General features: G+C 30.3%; 2 protein-coding genes across 2 annotated transcripts in view; one reads left to right on the top strand and one right to left on the bottom strand.

Moving 5' to 3' along the window:
• Nucleotides 1-23,460, bottom strand: part of LOC125855112 (probable inactive ATP-dependent zinc metalloprotease FTSHI 4, chloroplastic) — a 460,535-nt gene that overhangs the window by 65,506 nt on the left and 371,569 nt on the right. The window lies entirely within an intron of this gene.
• The window catches only part of LOC125855716 (aluminum-activated malate transporter 8-like), a 7,943-nt gene continuing 3,488 nt past the window's right edge, over nt 19,006-23,460 (top strand). Inside the window, exons 1-4 of the mRNA XM_049535447.1 lie at nt 19,006-19,342; nt 19,637-19,777; nt 20,799-21,062; nt 22,043-22,155. Coding sequence (XP_049391404.1) covers nt 19,057-19,342; nt 19,637-19,777; nt 20,799-21,062; nt 22,043-22,155 — 804 coding nt within the window. The 5' untranslated portion in view covers nt 19,006-19,056. The remainder of the gene's footprint in view (nt 19,343-19,636; nt 19,778-20,798; nt 21,063-22,042; nt 22,156-23,460) is intronic.

Below are 23,460 nucleotides of genomic sequence, written 5' to 3'. Positions count from 1 at the left end.
ATATATAGCAGAAATTATCACAGCAGAGTAGCAGAATACAATTAAATGGATTTACCAAAATTAAACAGCAGAAATCAGCAGAAATTATCACAGCAGAGTAGCAGAATAGCAGAAATATAAGATTTTTGTAAATCCTACTCAGTACTCCCTCTCTCGTGTCTTATCATGTTTATCTCACATATTTATCCTTTTTTTCTCTTTTGTTTTTAAATTACTACCCCGTTCATCTCTTTCTTTTAACCTGTGTTCTTAACGTACAACTTCTTCATTAACCCCACCCCGGAGATGGCCAACAAGACGTCCTTTGATTTTTGCGGACTTTTTAAAGCCTTTGAAACATCCTAGGAATTTACAGGTTAATCCATGGTTGTTATCAAGAAGTTAAAAGCCTAACCATATACTAAGGTTAGTTTTTAACATAATATAAACATAATTACAAACATTAGTACATAAATTTAAAACAAACATAATTTACATATATTTTTAGGAAAAATACAGGAAACTTAAGAGACTTACATGACTTAACGGAGAGAGATTTCCCTTTCGGGAACCCCGACTGACCTTTACACACTTAAAACAAATTGTTTACACACTGGATATTACAAGAGGGGTGTTTAGAGATATTTGGATTTGATAATGGAGAGGATTTTTCGGAACATTGGAAAGGGGAATATGTTGTCTGTTCTTTCTTTGGTTTTTTTTCCTTGTTCCTCTTTAGTGTAGAGTAGTGACTTTTTATAGAGGTCAAGAGAGTCTTAGTACAAAACGTGGAAACTTACTAATGGCCAAACGTGGCCGACGCACTAAGATAGTGGAATAAAAAGTAGTGGCCTAAACTTGGCCGACTCTTTAAAAGATAAGATCAAATAATTCATGCCGGGTACACATTTGGGCTCCATCGCACATGCATTATTTTCACTTATTGACACAAACTTTTACACAACGTATGACGCGTGCTTATCAGTTTTTTCCTCTTTTAGAGGATAGTGATAAAGTAAGCATTCACACGACAAATGTGGGCATACCCACATGGCACACTTTTATTCCTACTTCAGTTTATTATCTTGTTTTGTCTTGTTCTTCTTCCTTCTTCCGTTTGCATTCAGGTATCAAGGTTGTGCAGAGCTATGGAATCAAAACTCATTCCTGAATCACCATCTTCATTAGGATCTTGAGCATCTTGATAATATGAATGTTCTCCATAGTCTTCTCCCCCTGAACTTATGGATCTAGTTATATTATTATCAGTAGTGTCCCTCCTTGAGCTTGTATTAGTTCTGTCTCATTCTGTATTTATACTCTATATCTGGTACCAGTCTGTCTCCACTTGGATCTGGATTTGGTGTAGTAATTACATGTTTATCCTGTCCCTGTTGGAAAAACTTTTCTAAAGTCTTTTTTATTATGCTCTCTATTTTATCATTCTTTTTCTTTTTATGGAGCATACTTTTCTTTGTTATTGTCTCTATCTGAGTAAATGATTTGGGTAACCTTCGTCTTGATGAAGAACCTTCACCTTCACTTTTTGGCAAAGTGACAGCCATAAACGGGTTTGAAGTGCCTTTACCGGTTATCGTTTGAACCGGACTAGCTGTATCTTTATTATCCGATACAGTGGATCTTTTTGCATTCATTGGGGAATGCACACCCTGCTCATCCATTTTTTCTAGAGATGGAAAACTCAGTTCTGAGGTCTGTATATTGGTTTGAATCTTCTGAATGGAGTCTTTGTCTTTGAATGATTTTATCTGCTCCATTAGTTTAGCATTCTCTTGGAGTAAAGTTTCCACCTTTGCCTTTAATCTTTTGAAAGCCTTGGTCATGGAAGAACAATGGTCACAAAAGATTATTTTGTCTGTGTCTTTTTGGATATTATATTGTGGGATCTTTTGTGGGTTTTGTCTGAGGGCTAGAGAGATACAATAATTTGGACCAAGTATCCCTCCTGCATAATCTAATGCTTCGGTAAAATCATTAAAACCTTTAAAAAGAGGAGTTTTAACTCCGTTTATAGATTCTACTACTTCTATCTAAGTTTGAAAAATACCGTCAGTCTTACCGTGTATTACCACATAATATTTAAATTTGTTCTCTCTACTTTTGTTTGTAAAGTATTGATATAAAGCATTTAATGAAGCTATAAAATATTTATTGTCTTTCTTATTATATGTCATCCATAAATTGTCTGCTAAACATTTTTGAGGTTTGTCTAACACACATTCTGGTAGTTCTCTAAAAGATAAATTCGAATTTGGGTAACATATTAAATTATGCTTACCGAAGTACATACGATCCATCATCTCTATTGATGGTGTCTGAGGTCTAAACTTCATATTACTTAATACATGTTTTACTTAAAAATATATGTAAAAGGAAAATGACTGAGTTTTTGAAAAATCGATTAAACTTATGATTTAAGCAAATCGAATTCTCAAAAGAATAGAATCGCCACTTAATTTTTAGTAAAAAATCAAGAAAAAATATAAGATTTTTCAAGAGATTCAAACAGATAAAATCAATTGAAAATAACAGGGTTCGAAGTTTAATGTACATTCCGAGAAGGTGTTAGGCCCTCGGAATGCCCGCTAACTTGCGGTTGACCGGCGATTTGACTAAAAATAATTTTGACTAATTTTAAAATTTTAGCTAGGTAAAAGAACTTATTTATTTTGACTAATTTTTGAAATTATAAATAGGTAAAGAACTCATTTATATTTTAACTAATTTTGAAATTTTAACTAAGTAAATAACTCATTTATTTTAACTTATTATTTTATTACTACTACTATTTCTATCATTTTATTCATCTTAAGGGGGAATGAACTAAAGGGGGTTTTTCTAAAGGGAAATAATTTAAGTGTCGACAAGACTACTATAAAAATAAAAACTAAGTAATAAAAAAAAAATATGAATATTTTAATTTGAATGTGACATAAAAATGAAATGGCTATCTTTTGGGAATTTAAGTAAATCAAAACCATAAAACAAACCAAGTTAGTCAAATAAATACAATATAAATAATAAGAGAGGGAAGGAAATAATCAAATTTGGCCCAAATTTCCCTATCTTGCACCTGTTGAAATCATCTAAGGCCTTTGGGCCTATTTTGCCTTTGGGTAAATCTGTGTATATCCTTTACGTATATCACCGTATACGGGCCGTATTTCGATCTATTTTTGTGTATATCGGACTGAATACCGAATGTATACAGTCTATTTTGATCCCTGCAACCTGCCTTTCATTTTTGAACCTGTATATCGGTGTTTTTGCCATGTATATCAGTGTATATGGCTGTATACAGCCTGATTTTTAGCTTGCCAGGACATTATTTTCGATTTCCCGCCCTGTATTTCAACGTTCCAGACCTGCTGACTCGATAGAAATATAGGATTGGGCCTGTGGGGCCCAATCCTCGAAATGCAAGAAGAGGGAGCCTTCAAAGACTCGAAAAGAGGTAATTCATGCAACAAAAAAAAGAAACGAGGAGAGAATTAGTATCCGAACCGAATAGAACAAATGAGATACAATTGAATTGAAGTAAAAGCTATCTAGAAAAACCGAAACCAAGAATACANGAGCGTATAAAAGGGAATAAACAAGAACAGACTAATACATGGTCAACAATCAATAATAATTCGAAAATTGAGAAGAAGCATGCTACATAATTATTAAGTAACACCCCTCATGTCGAAATCACTATATTTATTGGAATCTCACGGTGTTAATTTATCATGTCGAAAGATAGAATGTCGGAGGCAACAACAAATCCTATTATTATATTCTTATTTTTTTGTTTTTATTATTTATTTTTTTTAAAAAAAAACAAAGGAACAGAAACTAGTGGCACCTTTCTTATTATTATTATTTTATCATTTTAAAGGGGAGCAAAATATGACTAGCAGGTCAAAGCCAAGCAAACCTATTCCTCCAAGCTAACATGTTGCACATAAATACAAATAGCCATGAATAAGATATAAAATGCAAACGGAGGGGCATTGTTAGGCAGATACACCGCATAAATGATTGAGATAGGCTACAAGCTAAGATCAGAATAAGCATATTCAAATTTAGACTAAGATTTAGTCAAAGAAAGAAGAGTCACCGCGCTCTTAACTAGCAGTAGCGTGTCGGAAAATTAATTATTAAACCTCAGAACATCGAACAATCAATAAGTATCAAAATGACTCGAACCAAAGTTGCAATTTTTTTCACTCTAAGAACCACAATGGACACTAAACATTTCTAACCGAACAGGTTAATAGGAGATAAGCAGGAGAACAAATGAGCATTAGTTTTCAGAAAAGCATTTCACAATTTTCAAGAGACCGACTACAAATAACAAGCAATTTTCGACTAGAAAAAAAAACTGAACAAAATGGAGATGAACTCGACTCCAACAAGATTTATATCGAAGTTGAAAAAAAACAATCCCAACTAAACTAAATCTATTCAAACTTACCAAGAGGATTTAAAACCATTTAGTCTTTAAACCTTGAAATACCAAAAATATAGACACAGGCATCAAACTAACAACAAACAAATCATCATTCCAGCTCCCTCAACCAATAGCCACTGAACAGAAATAAAGAACAAACGAGGACACATACATTTGAAAATCAAATCAAAGAAGAAACAAACTCTTAATCAAAGGGATTTTATGCGTAAATCACAACCAAAGACACGCTCCATGCCTCGGTATCACAGAATATATCAATCAGAATCAAACAAAAACAATCATTAAGCGCCAATAATAAACCAAAGGAGAAAAGACGAGCTTGAGAGAGGGAGAAACAAGGAGTGACGTTAAATTTCATACTTGCAGACAAAACGCTAACTAGAGCGAATTAAGGTCACAAGGGAAATTACCTTTTCCGGTGCAGCTGACCTGAGGCTACAAGCAGAGGGACAACAACTTCAATACCACAATGAGACTCCGACGAGCTTTTCAAATGGCGAGCACAAGAGGCAAATTTATCGTTGATTCTTACCTCAATATAACTATTGATTTTATGTACGCATTCCTATATTTATATTTTTTCAACCAAAAATCGTCACCCCTTTACAGTGAGGAAGATGGAACTATATATAAGGGAAACTAGGGTTCATGTTGGAGGGAAAAGGGACGAGGGCAATTTCGGATTCAAGGCCTACAAATTTGAATTGCAAAAACCTTTCACAATTTAGGAGAGACACCTTTTTTCTGAATTTTCACCCCATTCTGGAAGAGGAAGGGGGGGAAAACGCGTGCTCTGTCCCGCTGTTGCGTGTGTCAACGCGTTTGGACTGCAGCTGTACGTTTTTCTGGGCTGCTGGCTCTCTTGTCGCTTCTGGATTTTGAACGTTGAAGGAGGAAGAACGTTGGGGCAGATTGTTGTTTATCAGGGGATTGGGCCGGGTCAAAGGGGAATTTGGTGGGCTGCTGGTAAGTTTAATTGGAAATAAGGAATGGGAAGTGGGTTTGGGCTGAAATGGTTTAAGGAAAAAGGCCCAAAATGGTCTCAATAAAAGAATTGGGTGCAAGGTGGGAAATGGGTTAAAATTGTAATGAAAATGTTAGGCAAATGAATTAGCAATCTAGCCAAATTGAATTTTATTAGCGAATCCGATTAAAGATTAAATGAAACAAATTAATATTAATTAACGAGCTTCTTAATCTTTTACAAAATAAAATAATTAACTTGATAATAATATAATTAATATAAACATGAACTAATTAATTCAAAATCGTGATTATGATTTAAATTAAACTACGTTAGTAAAACACTTAGCTAAAAGAAATAAAAATCTTTTGATATGATTTTCAAATATTTATAAAATATACTAATTAGACACATAATTATATAATAATTAACTTAATTATAAACTAATTAGCTCAAAATTACAACTATAACTTAGACCAAACTAAATTAATAAAATATTTAACTTGACAATGTGAAAAATTTCGAGGATGATTATCAAATATTTATAAAAACATACTAATAATATATAATTATATAAAGCAAATTTATTACTCAAAAGTTATAAAATTTACAAGGCTATTTTAAAACATTGACAATTGTAACTATAACTTAAACTAAAGTGAATTAATAAAACACTTAACTAAAAATGTAACGTCTTTGAAGTTGATTTCATAAAACATACTAATTAGGTAAAAACATATTTACTATCTAAAATGTTGTAGAAATGACTAAAAATCGGCAAAACCTATAAAAACAATTCAAAACTTTTATAAAACTAATTATTTCAAATCGTTTGGAATTAAGAAGTTCGAAAATTAATTTATCGGGGAGGGTCAAAATTGGTTGTCAACAATACAGTCTGAGCGTATGTGTCTAATGCTGAGGCTACTCCTTTGCCTTTGTCTATTGAACTGGTTGGTCTCATGCTGAAAACAAATGGATAATTAAGTTATTTTAATATTTAATCTACTTAACTGATCCGCCGGACTGTTATCCTTTCCTTTTATATATTCAAAGATAATACTTGGATAGATAGATATAGTATCCATAAAATTTAGTCATCGTCTCTTGCTACTAGCTTTTTGATTTATCTTTTGATGGAACTTAACTATGGCTTCACAGTCAGTTCGTACTAATATTTAATTTTTATTTAAAATATATAACTTAAAACTATTAAGACCATATATTATTGCTAAAACTTCGGCATCTATACTACTCATATTTCCTTTCTCTTTATATTTTCCACTTTGATAAGCACAAATCTTTTCTTCTATCTTATCACTATATTTATTTGGTCTGGCTTTTAACACAGCTCCCCATCCTTGGAAACTGCCATCTGTTTCAATTATTAGATAATCTGTTTCTAATGGTATACTTAGTTCCAGAATGTTTTTAACTTTTTCTTTAATTTGTTGTACCAATTTAATGTCTTCTATATTGAAATGTTTTTGCCCTTTGCTACCTATTTTTGAGTATAGTGGTCCTGCTAGTCTTCCTAAGTCCTTAATAAAATTTCTAGCATAATTTACTAGTCCTAAAAAATTTTGTAAATCTTTTGTATTATCTAATTTATCCGGCATATCTAAGACTTTAGTTGCTATATGTGGTTGTAATTTAATTTTACCTTCTCCTAATGTTACTCCTAAAAAATTTATATGGTTCTTACATAATTCCATTTTCTTCTTACTTACTATTATTCCATTTTTTACAAATAAGCGAAATACCGTCTGTAGATGTCCTAAATGATCTTTAATATCTTTACTAAAAACTAAGATATCATTTACATATACTAGGACAAACCTTTTATAGTCTCCAAATATAGTATTCATTTTTCTTTGAACTATTGGCGGGGCAGTCTTTAGCTCAAATGGCATAGCTAACCATTCAAAATGTCCTTCCGGGCAAGTGAATGTTGTCCATTCTATGCTTTCTTCATGCATTTTTACCTGCCAATATCCTGATTTACAATCAAATTTACTAAATATCCTTTTTTCTTGGATTCGATTGATTAATTCATATTTATCGGGTAATTTATATGCATCTGTACTGGTGTTATCATTAAGTCGTTTGTAATTAATTATTATTCTTGCTTTACCTCGCACTATTTCACTGTGATTTCTTACCATGAATGCTGCTGATCTATGTTTTGATGTAGATCTTCTTATTACTCCTAAGTTTAGTAACTCTTTTATCTGTATACCAAAATCCTCTAAGTCTTGATTGGTTGCTTCAATAACAACTGTTTTTATTATGTATTCAGGGTTTATGATATTTAATTTGCATACTACCTTGTTATTTTTCAATATTTTAAAGGTTTTCTCCTATTATTTCCATTTCGTCTAATATCTTTACTATATTGTCCAATTCTTTAGGACTTCTAATAGTACCTATCCTATCTATTCCTATTGAAAATTATAGAATGCATTTTCTACTTCTATTAAGGTATAATCTTTTTCTCTTATATGATATTCTTCTTCTTCCTCATATTGTTCTCTATGTCCTGAGTCTTTACAACATTGACATTTATTTTTGCAGTCTTTACAACATGTCTGTAAATTATCAGTTTCAGGAGTGCTTGAAGATATACCAGCTTGTCTTCCTTTTGTTTCAAATTTAATAGTTTGTACTGGTGTATAAGTCAAGTGTTTGAAGAATATTACCCCATCTCTTGTAATTAATGTTTCTCCATTATTTTGTATTATAAATTTTAATCTTAATACAAAATCTACATTTATGTTAAGATCTCTTACCCATATCCTATCAAGTGTGTACATTGGTTTATAAAATTCATTACATGTATTGATAAAACTTACCTGAGTCTTTCCTATATAATGTTGGTATGTATTATACGTTCCATCCATTTGCATTGCTGCAATTGGCTTATCTAAGGTTCTTATTAGTTTTTGTGGTAGAATCTTTTTATTTATTATACTACCTGTACATCCTGTGTCTACCAATGCCAAGATTTCTAATTCAATATCCTGTATTTTAAGTCTAGCTAATACTTTAATAGTAGTGAATTTTTTATCTTCATTACATATTAAATTCTCATAATAGTTTACCATAGTTTCTATATTCATTAATTCTGCTTCTTGGGTCGATGTTTTGCATATCCCCCATTCTTCCGTTATATTTTCTTCACATTTTTGTTTTCCTTTTTCTAACAATATTACCTTTTGTTCTAGTTCATTTATCCTACTTTCTAATGTTATTATTCGTAAGTTTATTGTATCGCTACTTATATCTCTATTTTCACGTCCTTCTTTTACTTTTATTTTTAATAAATTTTCTATGCATGTTATACATCCTTCAGCATAGCAAAACTTACATTTTGCCCTTTTTTCTGTGCTTGGATACCATTTACATAGAATACATTGGTTACTATCTATTCCTTTATTTCTTTCAAACTCATAGGTACATTCTTGTGAAATATTCATCATTGTACTTATTTGTAATTCTTCTAAGTCTATATTTTTGAATCCTAAACTATTTCATTTATTAGTTCGTCATTAGCTAAATCTGACTCATCAGACAGTGTTGTTTCTTCTATTTCTACACTTACTATCGAATATATGCTTTCATTATCTGACATGTATTCATCAACATTAATGAATGTTTCTTGAAAATCTTCTATTAATTGTGAGTTTCTAGTTCTACTATTATTTCTTTTAGGACATACATTTGCTAAATGTTCTATACTTCCACATGTGAAACATTCTAGCTTATTTTTATAGTTTCTATCATTTCTATATTTTCTAACATGTCTATCCTTATTTAGATATGGCTTTCTGGCTGAAGACCTTCTTAAATAGTATCTTTTATTATACTGTTGATTGTAATAGGGTCTATATTTCTTGTATCTTTTCTTTGATTTATTATGTCCTTTATCATAACTTTGGGTGGTATACATGACATTGTTACAGAAACCCATTTCATTATGTTTTAGTTGTTTTTGTATTTGTATATTCGTGCATTTTTCTGTTAAAATTTTCATTAGATGTTGTACTTTGTGTCCTATTGACCATTTACCGTTTGAGTTTTGTATTACTCCTTCTCTTTTATACCATCTTTCTTCTATTTCTCTACCTAAAGCTCTTGGTAGTTTATGAAATAACTTTTTTCCTAATTCTTCATCAAAAGAATTTTCACTAATTGTACAGTAATAATAGTAATCTTTAAGAAAGTTCTTTATGTGGAACCAACTTGTAATACTTAACTGTTCTAGGTTTATCAAAGCATTTCTCTGTAGTACTACTAAGCCACTAATTGGGTCTTCTCCTGTAATTAAACTATGTATTTTATTTGTAAAATTATACGAGTTTGCTCCCAAGTTTACTAACGCTTGGAATTCTTGTGGGAAATTAGATTTATATGCTTCCCATAAGGCCTTTGCAGATTCTCCTAGAAAGGTCTCCATATATTTATACATTGTTTCTGCGTCTGCATCTTGGTATGTTTTTATATAGTCTGCTACTACTATTACTTTCCATAAATCTATTACTACATTCCACATCTGAGGATCATGTGCTGCTATGTTTGATATATTTCCTTTACTTCCCCCTTCTTGTAACCTAATAGGTTCTTCTATAGGCATTCTTCTACCCATTGGTCTTACATTTTCAGTTACTGTATCTGGGTTTACCCTAAATACTCTTCTTCTTGGTACATTTCCTATACTTGTGTCTATTGTATGTTGTTGGGCAGTTCGTTGGAATGGACTAACACTTGAACTAGTGGATTCCATAAGCTCTTTTTGACTTATTATATTATTTCTTTCTATTTCATCTTCACTCATACAAAAAAAAAGGATAAAAAGGGAAAAAACAGGATAAATACGTGAGATAAACATGATAAGACACGAGAGAGGGAGTACTGAGTAGGATTTACAAAAATCTTATATTTCTGCTATTCTGCTACTCTGCTGTGATAATTAAGGAAAAAAATAGGACAAATACGTGAGATAAACATGATAAGACACGAGAGAGGGAGTACTGAGTAGGATTTACAAAAATCTTATATTTTTGCTATTCTGCTACTCTGTTGTGATAATTTCTGTTGATTTCTGTTGTTTAATTTTGGTAAATCTGTTTAATTGTATTCTGCTACTCTGCTGTGATAATTTCTGCTGTTTAATTTTGGTAAATCTGTTAAATTTGGTATATATATATATAGAGAGAGAGAGCATATCTCTTTATTAGTTTATTATAACAACAATTAGGGTGACAATTGGGTGGGTTGGGTCAAATTTGGATGGGTCATAATGGGTTAAGACAATAATCGGGTCAAGACCCAATCCAATCTAAATTTGCTTGGGTGAAAATGGGTTGGGTCAAAATGGATTAGGTATGGGTTACATTACGGGTCAAGATCCAGCCCAACCCAATTTTAACTTAATTGTTTTACTTGTTCTTTTAAACTATTTTAGCACATAATAATTTTTTTTTCTTTATTATGGCTATATACAACACATCAAATTAACAAAAAAATTAAAATATTTCAACAAAAATTTCATGAGCCAATTCAGGTTATTTATAAACCTAATTTTTAATGGGTTGAAATGAGTTGAGCTAATGAATGAGTGGGACAATAACCCACCCAAACTTAAACAGGCTGGACGAGTTAAATTTGATTTTTTCACTCCTAACAACAATAATTTCATTACTTATGTGCCCAACCATATATACTTGATGAAAACTAATACGGGTTCCGCATAATTCAATAATTTTATTTCAAACTTTGATCATCATGTTATCACTATTAAAAAAATGTAAAAATTCGATAGACTACTTTTTTTTCAATAATTTCTCTTTAAAAAAAATGAATGTTCGTTGGTTAATTTCTGCGCAAAAATATGTAAAAAAAAAAAAAGAAGGAGAAATAACGGTTTTAGCACATGTATTATTGCATAATTTCAATTTTAGTTCATGTGTTTTTTGACTATGCGTATTTAACCTTCAATTATTTTAAATGTATTGGTCTTGGTCCTTATAATTAACAAAAGTTAACTATTTAACAAAATGATTATTTGAAAATATATAAAATAAAATAAAATAAAGGTTTGGTGATTATAAATGTTTGAAGAATTATGTATATAAAATTAAATTTAAAAAATATACAATTAAATTGATTATTTTTAATATATAAATTAATCTCATTTGCTTCTTTGTTTGCTTTATATTTTTATTCATCAACAACTCATTTTTCCTCTCTTTTTCAATGGTTACTAATCAAGGTCAAATGCGATTACATTTGAAAGGGTTTAGTAGGTGGACATGGTCCTTAAGGCTATCAATGGTGTCCTAACTGCTTTCAATCTTTAAGAAATTTCTTAAATTCAATTTTTTTATACACAATTCTAGAATCACCAATCCTTCAATTTATATTGTTTTATATATTTTAAAATAATCATTCTGTTAAATAGTTAACTTTTGTTAATTTCAAGGACCAAAACCGCACACTTCAAATAACTGAAGGTTAAATGTGCATAGTCAAATAATACAAGGACTAAAATTGAAATTATCCAACAATATAGGAAATAAAACTGCTATTTCCCCTAAAAAGATTGCAAGAAAATCGAAAGAGTCCCTCAATTGATTTTTTTAATTTATGAAAGTCGAGGAACCCCGTCGATTTTTTAAATGCAAAACTGCAGTTGATTAATACAAATTAAAAATAACGCAATTTTTTCATCAAATAGCATGTGGAGTCTAATGATAAAATTGTTCAATATAATAGCAAATATTATATTGTGTGTCTGAAAGATCTATGAACAAAACTCCATTGTTATTTTTTTTAAATGATCTCGATTTTTTTAAAGAAATTAACAAACATTCCTCGATTTTAACCGAGGTAATTCATAGGGTTCCTTTAATCAACCCACCATATTTTGACATAGTCAAGTCTATCGATTTTACTTTTTAGGATGAAAATTGATGTCATCTGTCGATTTTGATGCTTAATAATTAATATTTTTTTAATAGTGTATGGTGAAAAACCTGCTTTTTGAAATACATCATAGATATGATTTAGGAGGAGGACAAATTAATAAGCTAATTAACCTACATTTTTTATGGACAGATCTGGCTTAATGACTATCTAAGTTACCACAAATAAGCTAATTAACCCACCATTCTAACAACCACAAATTTATAAGTAAATCTTGTTTTTATTTTTCTTTCTTATTTCAAACACCACCACATAAATTTACCAATTGACAAATGGCAACTATGATTAATTTGTCCATTGAAAAATTTATCCACCACACAGCCCCACTTGGGTTAAAAACTAATTAAATATCTAAAATAAGAAAAGTGGTACTTCATTTCATTTATTAATTCTATTTAGTACACCACTCTTGAACAATTTGATAAAAGTCTTATAAAATTAAAATGTCCTTGCTTTTTAGGATTGGTTATGTCTATGATCTGATGCTTTGATTAGACTTTTTTTAAAAATAAAAAACATCAATTAATTTCTTGTTTAACTTTTATTTGTCATGATAAATTTCGCAAGTTGTCATTCAACTTTTAATTATTATACACAAAATAATAATAATCATAAAAATGTGTTTTTATAGTAAAAAATTAAAATACATATATTATACTATTTAAAGAAAATACTTTTTTTATCTACTTAAGAAATAAATTAAAAAGGGAAACTTACATTAGTCCAACTAATTTAGGAGTTAATTACTTAGACACACTTTAGTTATTAATATTACGAATCTTACCAGATTTTGATGTATCCGATATGTCGAGTTACATGTATCTCGGGATATATGAGGTTAAAATTAATTGTAATGTGTTATAGATACACTATATACAAATGGATTCACGTGTATCTGTGATACATAGACAAATCTCACCCGTCTCCCTCACCTCCCTCCCATCTCTCTCGCCACTCTCCTATGTATTCGATATTCCAGATATATACACATGTATCTAGTGTGATTCACGTATATTTGGGATACATGACTGTCTCGTTTGTCTCTCTCCCTATTTTAATGTATCTAGTAGCAAAAATACATGTATCTAGGTGTATCTTCCTTAATATATGATAGGAAACTCTTAATTAGTGATAAAATACATAATTATTTGAAAGTATAGATAAAACTAATATATATGATAGGAATATATATGTCTAATAAGATAGTCATTAGGTTTGGACAAGAAATAAGTTTGTTGATTTATCAAGTGGTGCAATATTGATATTAGATAAGGTGGGTTCCTAATGTAGCTATCTATATTTATAGGACAATTTTATAGATGTGGTAAGCCACTTGTGGTTTTCCACTTTAGAGTATGCATTTTTTTTCGAGATTTTTATGATATATACGAATATAGTTGAATTATTATTTCGTTATAAAAGATAATTTTGTGACTTTAGTATAACAATTGAAAAATGAATGATATTATTAATTATCCATGAAACTTCCCTCTCTAGTCAATATCAAACGTAGGCATAATACCCTCTTTTCTTTGTGAGTTACTAACAATACATAAAATCACGAGATCAGCGGCAGAGTTTGAATTTTCACTAATATTATTCAAAATATGAAGATATAACTATACGAGAAATTGAAGAGAATTCAACATATACTATATATACATAAGAAATAATTTTAATCATATATAAACAATGTGATTTTTTGTTGAAGGACTCAACCTTACCTAACTCTGCCTTTGACCACAATTAAGAGTGGACAACAAACGAATCGAATCAAATATTGACATATTAAAAATAGGATAATAAAACTTTTATTTTTTCTACGTTTGAATATATAAAATTTATATTTATTTTAAAAATATATTATATAAATATAAAATTCAATAAAATACTAGATTAATGTAATACTACATAACCAAAAGAATTAAAAAATTATATGACTCTAGTTTGTAGGTGCCGATTGAGAATCGTGTTGGCTAATAATGGTGTTGTTATGGGTTATAGCTAGTGGCGATGATAGTAGACAGTAATGATTGATGGTGACGATTAATAATTGTGATGCATAATAGTGATAGTTAATGACGACGATAGTTGACGATATATGGTAATGATTGTTGGCAATGATGGGTGGTTCTTGTGATAATGGTGTCTGATGGTGATAATCGTAAAAGGTGGCTAGTTGTGACGACTTACGATTGCAGTGATTGCCAATGATGGTGTGTGGCGGTAGTTGATATTGGTGGGCGGCAATGGCGGTAGCCAATAGTTGACAATAGCCACTATTATCATCTTCGTATGTCTCAATATATATGACACACATTATTCTTTTTATCGATCAAATTTATGTAAATATTGTGACACACTATTTTTTCTCGAGCGGAGCTGAGGATATGATTAACAAGTTTAGGCGAATTTAATAATTTTGGTTCAAATTTTATATTTACATAAATTATTAAAATTAGAATACAATAACTTTAAAAAACTAAAATTTTAAACCCATAAACTTTAAATTTTGATTCCAATTATTCACATTTGACATAAAAATATTTCCAAATCCAAAACGCGTAGAATTCATGTGGCTTGAAATCTAGTCAATTTTGTGTGAACATATAGTTAGCAAACAAGAAATAATAAATAATAAATTAGTAGAAGAACAAGTTGGTTAAAAAAAACAGTAGATCTCTTTCTATTTAATTTCTTCTTAGGGATTGCTAGCACTTCAAGTGGTACAAATATAACTCAAGTCAAATTAGTTTGGACAGCATGAAAAAATCTCACTAGTTTAGGAGCTAACTATTTAGATACATTCTATTTTACAGTATTATGATTCTTACCAGATTTAGTATGTCCATATACATGTATCTTTGGATACATGTGGTCAAAGTCAGTATTTGTTCTAGATAGACTATAAACGAATCTCGCTCGCCTCTTTCCCATATTACTCATCACTCTCCTATGTATATGGTATCCCGGATACATGTGAATCACAAGATACACACTAGATACATGTATATGTATGTATCTGTTGTAATTCACATGTTTCTAGGATACATGACTATTTCACTCGTCTTCCTTCCCATCTCACTCACCTCTCTCCCTATTTAGTGTATCTGGTAGGAAAAATACATGTATCTATGTGTATCTTCCTTGATATATGACAGAAAACTCTTAATTAGTGGTACGAATATATAAAATTAATATATGTGGCATGGATGTATCGTGTATGTCTAATATTATAGTTTTCCCAATTATATTGTTTTCCATTTTTATTTTTACTTTGATAAATGTGAAGAAAGATTAAATTAATATCAAAGAATAAATATGAAAAAATTATAAAAATTGTCTTTTTTAATTAATAATTTCTTAAAAGAACATGTGAAAAACAAACGTTTTAAGTAAAATAATGGGTCAGAGGTGAAAATCTCTATACGATTTTGTATAACGTTATTCACTACTAGAAATATAAGTTTTTCTCCACTCCGAAATAGTGGAAAATTTATGCTATAACATATTATTTTTCCTCTCATTTCTTACCGAATCAATTTATTGGGAAAAAGCATGGTGGAAAACATTTTCTTACTGAAATAGTGGAAAATTTCCTAATTTTTCAAAATAAAAATATTACTATATATTTCTTTTCTGACCGATTCAATCAAAACATTCATGAGAATAACCACTAAACATTATTCCGTTAGTGGTGATTCTAGTTGGTTAAAATTGTTGTTGTTTTTTTTTAAAAAAAAAAATAGGAAAATTGATTGAAAAATGCATGCATGTGCATTTCAAGTTGAAAAAAATTGCATGTTTTTTTTTTCTTAGAAGAAACATTTTAAGAGTGACATTTCTACCAACAGAATATTTTGCAACATTTATTAGGCGGTTAAAATGTAAAGTATGTTTTTTCTTTCTAAAATACATAGATTGCCACTTGAGATAATATAGATGGTCCTAAAAATTATTAATATTATGGTCCTATATTTTCAATTAATGGTCCTTACTTTTTTACAAGCTACACAAGAAGAAATGGTTTTATTACAATTAGGGGTGAAAATACATGCCTAATACGCGCAACTCGTTCGATGATTCTACTGGTTGAGCCATGAGTTGTTTATTGAGTTAACTCAACGAATCGAATTCAAAATAATTCATCAATCAATCGAATCAAAATAGTATAACTCATAGGGTCAATATGTAACCCAATCGAAAAAAAAGCATAATATATTAGAAGAAATATATGTCCCTTTGAAATCCATTTTTTTCTCTAGAAATAAGTTAGACAAGCAACTGATTAAATATTTAATTAGGCAACAATTATTAATGTGGTAAAGTGTACATGTTGTTGCAGCTATTAATTTATATATATATATTATTTAATTTATTTTGATCTAGATAAATATTTAACGGATAGAATCATTACCTAATAATTAATTTGATCTATTTTGATTTGCTTCAATTTGATTCAACCCGCTTATCATATACCACTTAATCACAAGAAAAAACTAAAGAGGTTGTGACCCAATCCCAAAAATCGAAATAACACTCAACTACTCGTCAAGCAAACCAAACATGAATAGTTATCAGAATAACAAAAATAATATATATATATATATATATTAAATACACTGCGGAATACCAACTATAACTATCAAGAACTGGTATTAGTCCCAAACAACTCATAACTAGTACTTGCTCGGTGGTGCGTAATCCAAATTTAATCGAAACTCCAATGTAGACTTCAAACATTGAGTGAGAAACCAAAAAAAAAAAAAACACTCACGCTTCATAACATAAATTTGCAGTTGGACAACTCACGTGCCATAACATAATCCTTAGAAGTGAATTGAGTGATGCAATCTTAAATGATAACTATTGGTACATCATTCAAAATGGATTATATCCTTTGTTAGATCGAAAAAGATTTAGATAATTGATAAATAGAGGAACAGAGGAAAGGAACCAGTTACGTCGACATGTTTCTTTCAGACCGAATCCGACTGGGATAAGGAGAACGTCAGCCACGCGAGTTAGAAGTTATAAAGCGGTGGAAGGGTTACTTTTTCAACAAGAAACCAGTGCAAAAATGTTTCCTTTCATAAAGAAATCCTAAGCAAAGTAGGAAGGGTAAACGAAGTAGGAAGCATAAGCAGAGTAGGAAGTATAACGATGTGAATAACTTTCAAATCCGGAACAGAGTAGGAAGCATGATCAGATATGTAATTAATCGAGTTCAAGTTGAAAAAGGTTTTGAAGAGTTCAAAGTCTATAAATAGAGCAATATTTTCTTTGGAGATACTTTCGCACTTAAACAGAGAGTTACAAGCAGAATACAATCAAATAGAGGGAGTTCATACTGATTTCTGATTACGAAGTGCAGCCAACGCAAGGAAACAAGAATTGAAGAACTAGTTCATAGGCTTATGTTTTATAGTTCTTAAGTCAAGTTTGCTTGTATTGAGTTTTTATCGAGTTGTATTTTTAATTCTTTCTAGATCCAGTGAAGTATAAATTGGAGTAGGAATAGAGTCTTCAAGTTGGGGCGACTTAAAGACTTGGGAACATAAACCTTGGGGGGTTTGTGTTGGAGTTTAGGAAATAGAGTTAGTTCCTAGGATTGCAAGAGTTGTAATCTGAATTCATAACTTTGAGTGGAGTCGACGATCTAGTTGGTTGTTAGCGTCTAGGAATTAGAGTTTATAATTCATGAGGCTCAGAGTTTAATGAAGTAGAGTTAAATCCTACAAAGGTGTAGGTCGTGGTTTTTTACCCTTTATGGGCCAGGATTTTCCGCGATAAAATATTGTGTCATTACTTTATTTGCTTTACATAACGTAATTGTTGTAATCTGCAAAGAAACATATAGAATATACCTGTTCCTTAGGCAAATCTGGGGGTCAGTATTCCAACATCCTTCATGTAAAAATACACACACTACATCATTATGTATGTTGTGTCTTGATAGGTTTATCCATATCTCACGTATAGCTTCTCAATATTTTCAACTATCAATGCAGGATTCTGTTTGCACACTCAACAATATTTTGCTCGAATAAGTTCCACATAGGCCATGATCAGTTGATCACCACGATCCACTAGTCAATTTTTGAGTCATTTTAATTTGTGTCATCCACATGACTGAACATTAATCGCTATTTTAAAGAAGCTCGGAGCTAACTTCTTGTGCTCGTGCATCTCCAAGCTACCTTTGGCATGGTAAAGATAGTAAGCGAGCCTCACTCCATCACTTCGTCATCTTTGTATTTGTCGTGTTAAATTATTGACTCTGATACTAATTATTGGGGGTAAACCAACCCTAAAATACTCTTAATATAGTATCTTGAGAAGTCACGCCCACACGATTTTTCCCAAAACCCTCGCACCGTGACATACATTTTATATTTAAATTCACAACCCTTTTAATTATCAATATAAGACTCTATTCGCACATAACATTACTTATCCTTCTCATAAGAAAGATCAATATAGGAAAAGCTAGATACTCATTTTGTGGATGAAAAATTTTCAAAAAAGTAAAATAAGTCAAATCCCATTGTTTCACCTCAACTATAAATTGAATTTGTTAATGTTGTTCCATTGTGTGCACATTTTCATCCTTTCACCTTCTCTTTTTTCTTTCTCAACTCAATCATTTCCAATGGATATTGATTCCAAAATCCAAGAAAAAAATAGTGTCTTCAACATGTTGTGGAACCAATTCAAGTGGTTTCCAATAAAGTTGATAAACAAAATTAGCAACATTGCTAATAACACAATAAATATTGGAAAAAATGATCCAAGAAAAATTTGGCATGCAGCCAAAGTGGGATTATCTCTCACTTTGGTTATATTGTTTTACTATTCATGGCCACTTTATCATAGTTTTGAACAATCAGCCATCATGGCTGTCCTCACAGTAATGGTTTCATTTGAGTATACTGCTGGTAAATTTTTACTACAAAAATAAAATAACTATAATTAGCTACGAACTTCGATGCTAACCTGACATGTCACTAATTTGTTCATAAATAACATAATTTTTTGATTAGCTGACGTTAAATAGGTTCATCGATGAATTTTTATTGTTTAACTATAAAACTTGTCTGCCATAACATAATTTGTTGATTACAGATTGTCTGTCATTGATTCCTTTTTTTTTTTTTTCTAATTTGATGAATTTTTTAATTATTTTTTTTTACATTTGATTTTCATGTTAAAGGTTTTTTTATTATTTTCAGGTGCAACTATATCAAAGTGCTTAAACATAGCATTTGCTACAGCATTAGGTGTCTCATTAGGGATTGGAGCTAAATATTTAGCTAAGTTTTGTGGAAAAGAAGGGGAGCCTATAATTCTTGGGTGTTTGGTCTTCATTCTAGGTATGTATGCATGCACAATACAATCTTTTTCTCTATTATAAAAAAAATGGAAAAATTCAAAAAATAAAAATAAAAATTGGAAGATAAATAGATAATAAGTCCTTTTTTCATATTAATCAAATCATAAAATTGTTTCACATGACAACAATAGTGTATATGTACATCAAAGTGAGGATCTAGCATACATCTTATAGGTCGATGCAAATTCAATAGTTTTGATTCAGACTTTATATAAGAAAATTTCATGGACATGCAGAGGAGAAATGTTATCCCTACTTAGATTATCAAGATAAAACTTTTACTTGTTCAAATAACATCTAAAGATAAAGCATGTATAATCAGGAACAACAAATCTCTTCATGATAAAAAAAATAAAATTGCATGTTCGTTATATCACGGATAATTTCAACAATAAATCAGTCTAATGACATATTTTTTAAAATATTGAAGCCAAGACCAACGCTATACTAGTATGATATAATTGAGACGTTTTCTGAAAAGTCAAAAATCAAAATTTTCTTTTATAAGTCTATCTAAATCGATCGTACCGCCAGTGGCGGAGCCAAAAATTTCACGAAGAGTGTCCAAAAATTGAACAATAAAAGCTCTTTTTAAAAAGTGTTGCTAACTCATGTGCACTGGCTCATTCAATGCGTCTGAAACCATTGGGCTACAACAGTTTGTTGTGTCAAGAGTGTCCAAAATATATTATTTAATCACTTCGTATATCATTTTACTTGTATATACAAAAAAAAAATTCCGACGAAGGGTGTCCAATCTAACCACCACGTAGCTCCGCCCCTGTGTACCGCAAAATAAAAAAATTTAACTTTAAAATACTGACACATACCAAATTAATTAGGTGTAATAATGGTATAATACTTTTAAAAATCAAAATCACCTAACAGAAGTTTCTAGTACCGTACTATACCATGCATACCATGTCCATCCCTAGTTGAGCTAGAGTATCGAAACATAACCGTATAATGTTTAAATTTTGAATCCATTTCTGATCACGCAGGTGCTTTAGGTACATTTACAAGATTTTATCCACATATGCAAAGGAGGTATGACTATGGATGCATGTTCTCTGTGGCAACATTTAGTTTGGTCACAGTGTCTGGTGATAGGTACTTGGAGTTGGTTAAGCAAAGGATATCAACTATTATGGTTAGTGTTGCCACAGTCATGGTTATCTCATTGGTCATTCGACCAGTATGGGCTGGAAAAGATCTTCATAATCTTATTATTGCAAATCTTGAAAAGCTAGCAAGCTTCTTAGATGGTACGTGAACGTTAAAAACACAGCTAAATTATCTATTTTTATTTTTTTTAAGTTTTATATCTAAACTGCTGAGAGTGTGAATTGTTTCATACTTAAACTATATATCACTTATTAGTTTGAGAAACACATAAGCTAATATGTGTTGTCATGTTGGTGTGTACATATTCTCTCTTTTATTTAAAAAATCTTGTCACATGGACAAAACATTCGCAAGTTTCATTAATGAAAAGAAAAGCGGAGGCTCCAGAGAATCACTTTGACAAAAATTAAATAAATTATTAATATTAGCTAAAAAATTTCATTAATGAAAAGAAACTGAGGAGGCCCAATCCATCTTCACAAAAATTAAATAAGTTATTAATATTAGTTAAAAATTAAAGAATAAGGTATCACTATCCGTCTATCACCCCACTCTCACCCCTCAAAAAGAATTGTTTTTTTAAAAAAAAAATTAAAAAAAATCTTACCCCCCTTCCATCGAACCACCCACCCCTACCTCTCCCTCCTCTCCCATAAAACAATTAGAGAAATTTTATTTTTTAAAAAAAATTCCTAACCCCGTCCCCCAAAAGAATTTTACATTTTTCTTAATATCTTTTATAAAAGTTCTTTAAAAACTTCTTACCCCACTCCAACTCGGAGATTAAAATTATAAAGAAGTTAGGGAGTTTGAATGTTTACAATCAAATTATTTTATAACATTGTTATTTGTCTGGATTATTTTTTGTAATGCTATAGAAAAATATTGTTATAAAAAATATATAATATAGTGTAATATGAAATATTGATTCCAAAAAAAAGAACTCGGTTGTTAAACTACAATATTGTTATAAATATTGATTGGTATAGAAAGGTTTGGTTGACCTATCTATATAGTATAATTTTTGAACAATGAGATGTTTCTGACCCTCCTTTAACAAGGGTAGCTTAGCCACAAATTGTATGGTGCAAAATTTGAAAAAAAGTGAATTCTTTTGTAGGTTTTGAAAGTGAGTATTTTCAAGCAATTGGTGAGGGCTCCAAAGACAAGGAAAATGGATTTCTTGAAGCCTTAAAAAATGTTCTTGGTTCTAAGGCCACTGAGGAATCTTTGGTGAGTGGATGTATGATTGATTTGATTATATATATATCGTATTATTTAGCTAATTCATCCGCTTTATGCGGCGTAAGATTCATTTAAGAGAAAAAATTTCTTTATCAAGAGTTTCTCCATGCATATATCTAAGATGACTTTTTGATTCCTTTTTAATACTATTATCTAATATTTGAAATTTACTCTCGACTATTAAAAAATATTATTTGGGCTTATAATTCATAAGGTGCGACGCACTAATTATTGGCCCATTAGCTAATTAATCCTCTACCTAAACCAAAACTAATTGCTAACTTAAATAAATCTCAGTGTAAAGAGTAAATTACATCATATCCCTACTTTTTTTATAATTACAATAATCCCTTAAAATTTGTACCTTCCGAATACATAAGTCACCATCCGGATACATTAATTTTAATACTAAAAGAATCCTTCTGTTGCGCTAAAAAGGGATTAAAATCTGAAAATCTAATTAAATCCCACAAATTACGCTTACATTTCTTCTTACTCTCAATCATACAGAGGCAAATCCTAAACAAAACGAAGAAATTCAAATTTTCAAATTGCTCCCCCTGTTCAACGAAGAAACTTTTCAGATTTGATTCAAAAACTTTTATCAAAATTTTGGGTAAGCGAGGTGAGTTATGAAGGATAAAAAAGTGATGAAATTGTTGTTGGACAAACGATTTCCTCTTGAATCTTCAAGTTCATCGAAGATCCTTTCAATTTTGATTCAAGATTGTCGAAAATTTTGAGATTCAATATTCTTCTCTCAGTTCATCGAAGATCCTTAAAATTTTGAAAATTTTGAGATTCAAAATTCTTCTCCTAGTTCATTGAAGATCCTTCCAATTTTGATTCAAGATTATCGAAAATTTTGAGAAGATACATCATAAATATTTTTGCTACATAACATTTTACTATTTATGTATCTTATGTAAATTGATAAGTATTGTATTTATACTAGATAGATTAAATAAGTAATTGTTGCCCATAAGATGTTGGATTTGAGATCGATACATTACCATGTGGTAGTTGCTATGTAATTGATACATTTAGTATAAATTTGAATTTATGTATCATATCTATAAAAAAAAATAGTGCATGAAACATTACTATTTATGTATGTTGTTTAAATTGATAAGTATTGTATTTATACTAGATACATTAAATAAGTAATTGTTGCCCATAAGATGTTAGATTTGAGATCGATACATCACCGTGTGACAGTTGCTATGTAATTAATACATTTAGTATAAATTCAAATTTACATATCATATCTAAAAAATTAGTGCATGATACATT

This window comes from Solanum stenotomum, chromosome 2, assembly GCF_019186545.1.
Source record: "Solanum stenotomum isolate F172 chromosome 2, ASM1918654v1, whole genome shotgun sequence".
In the NCBI taxonomy this organism is placed as follows: domain Eukaryota; kingdom Viridiplantae; phylum Streptophyta; class Magnoliopsida; order Solanales; family Solanaceae; genus Solanum; species Solanum stenotomum.
This window is presented reverse-complemented; position numbering and strand designations above follow the sequence as displayed.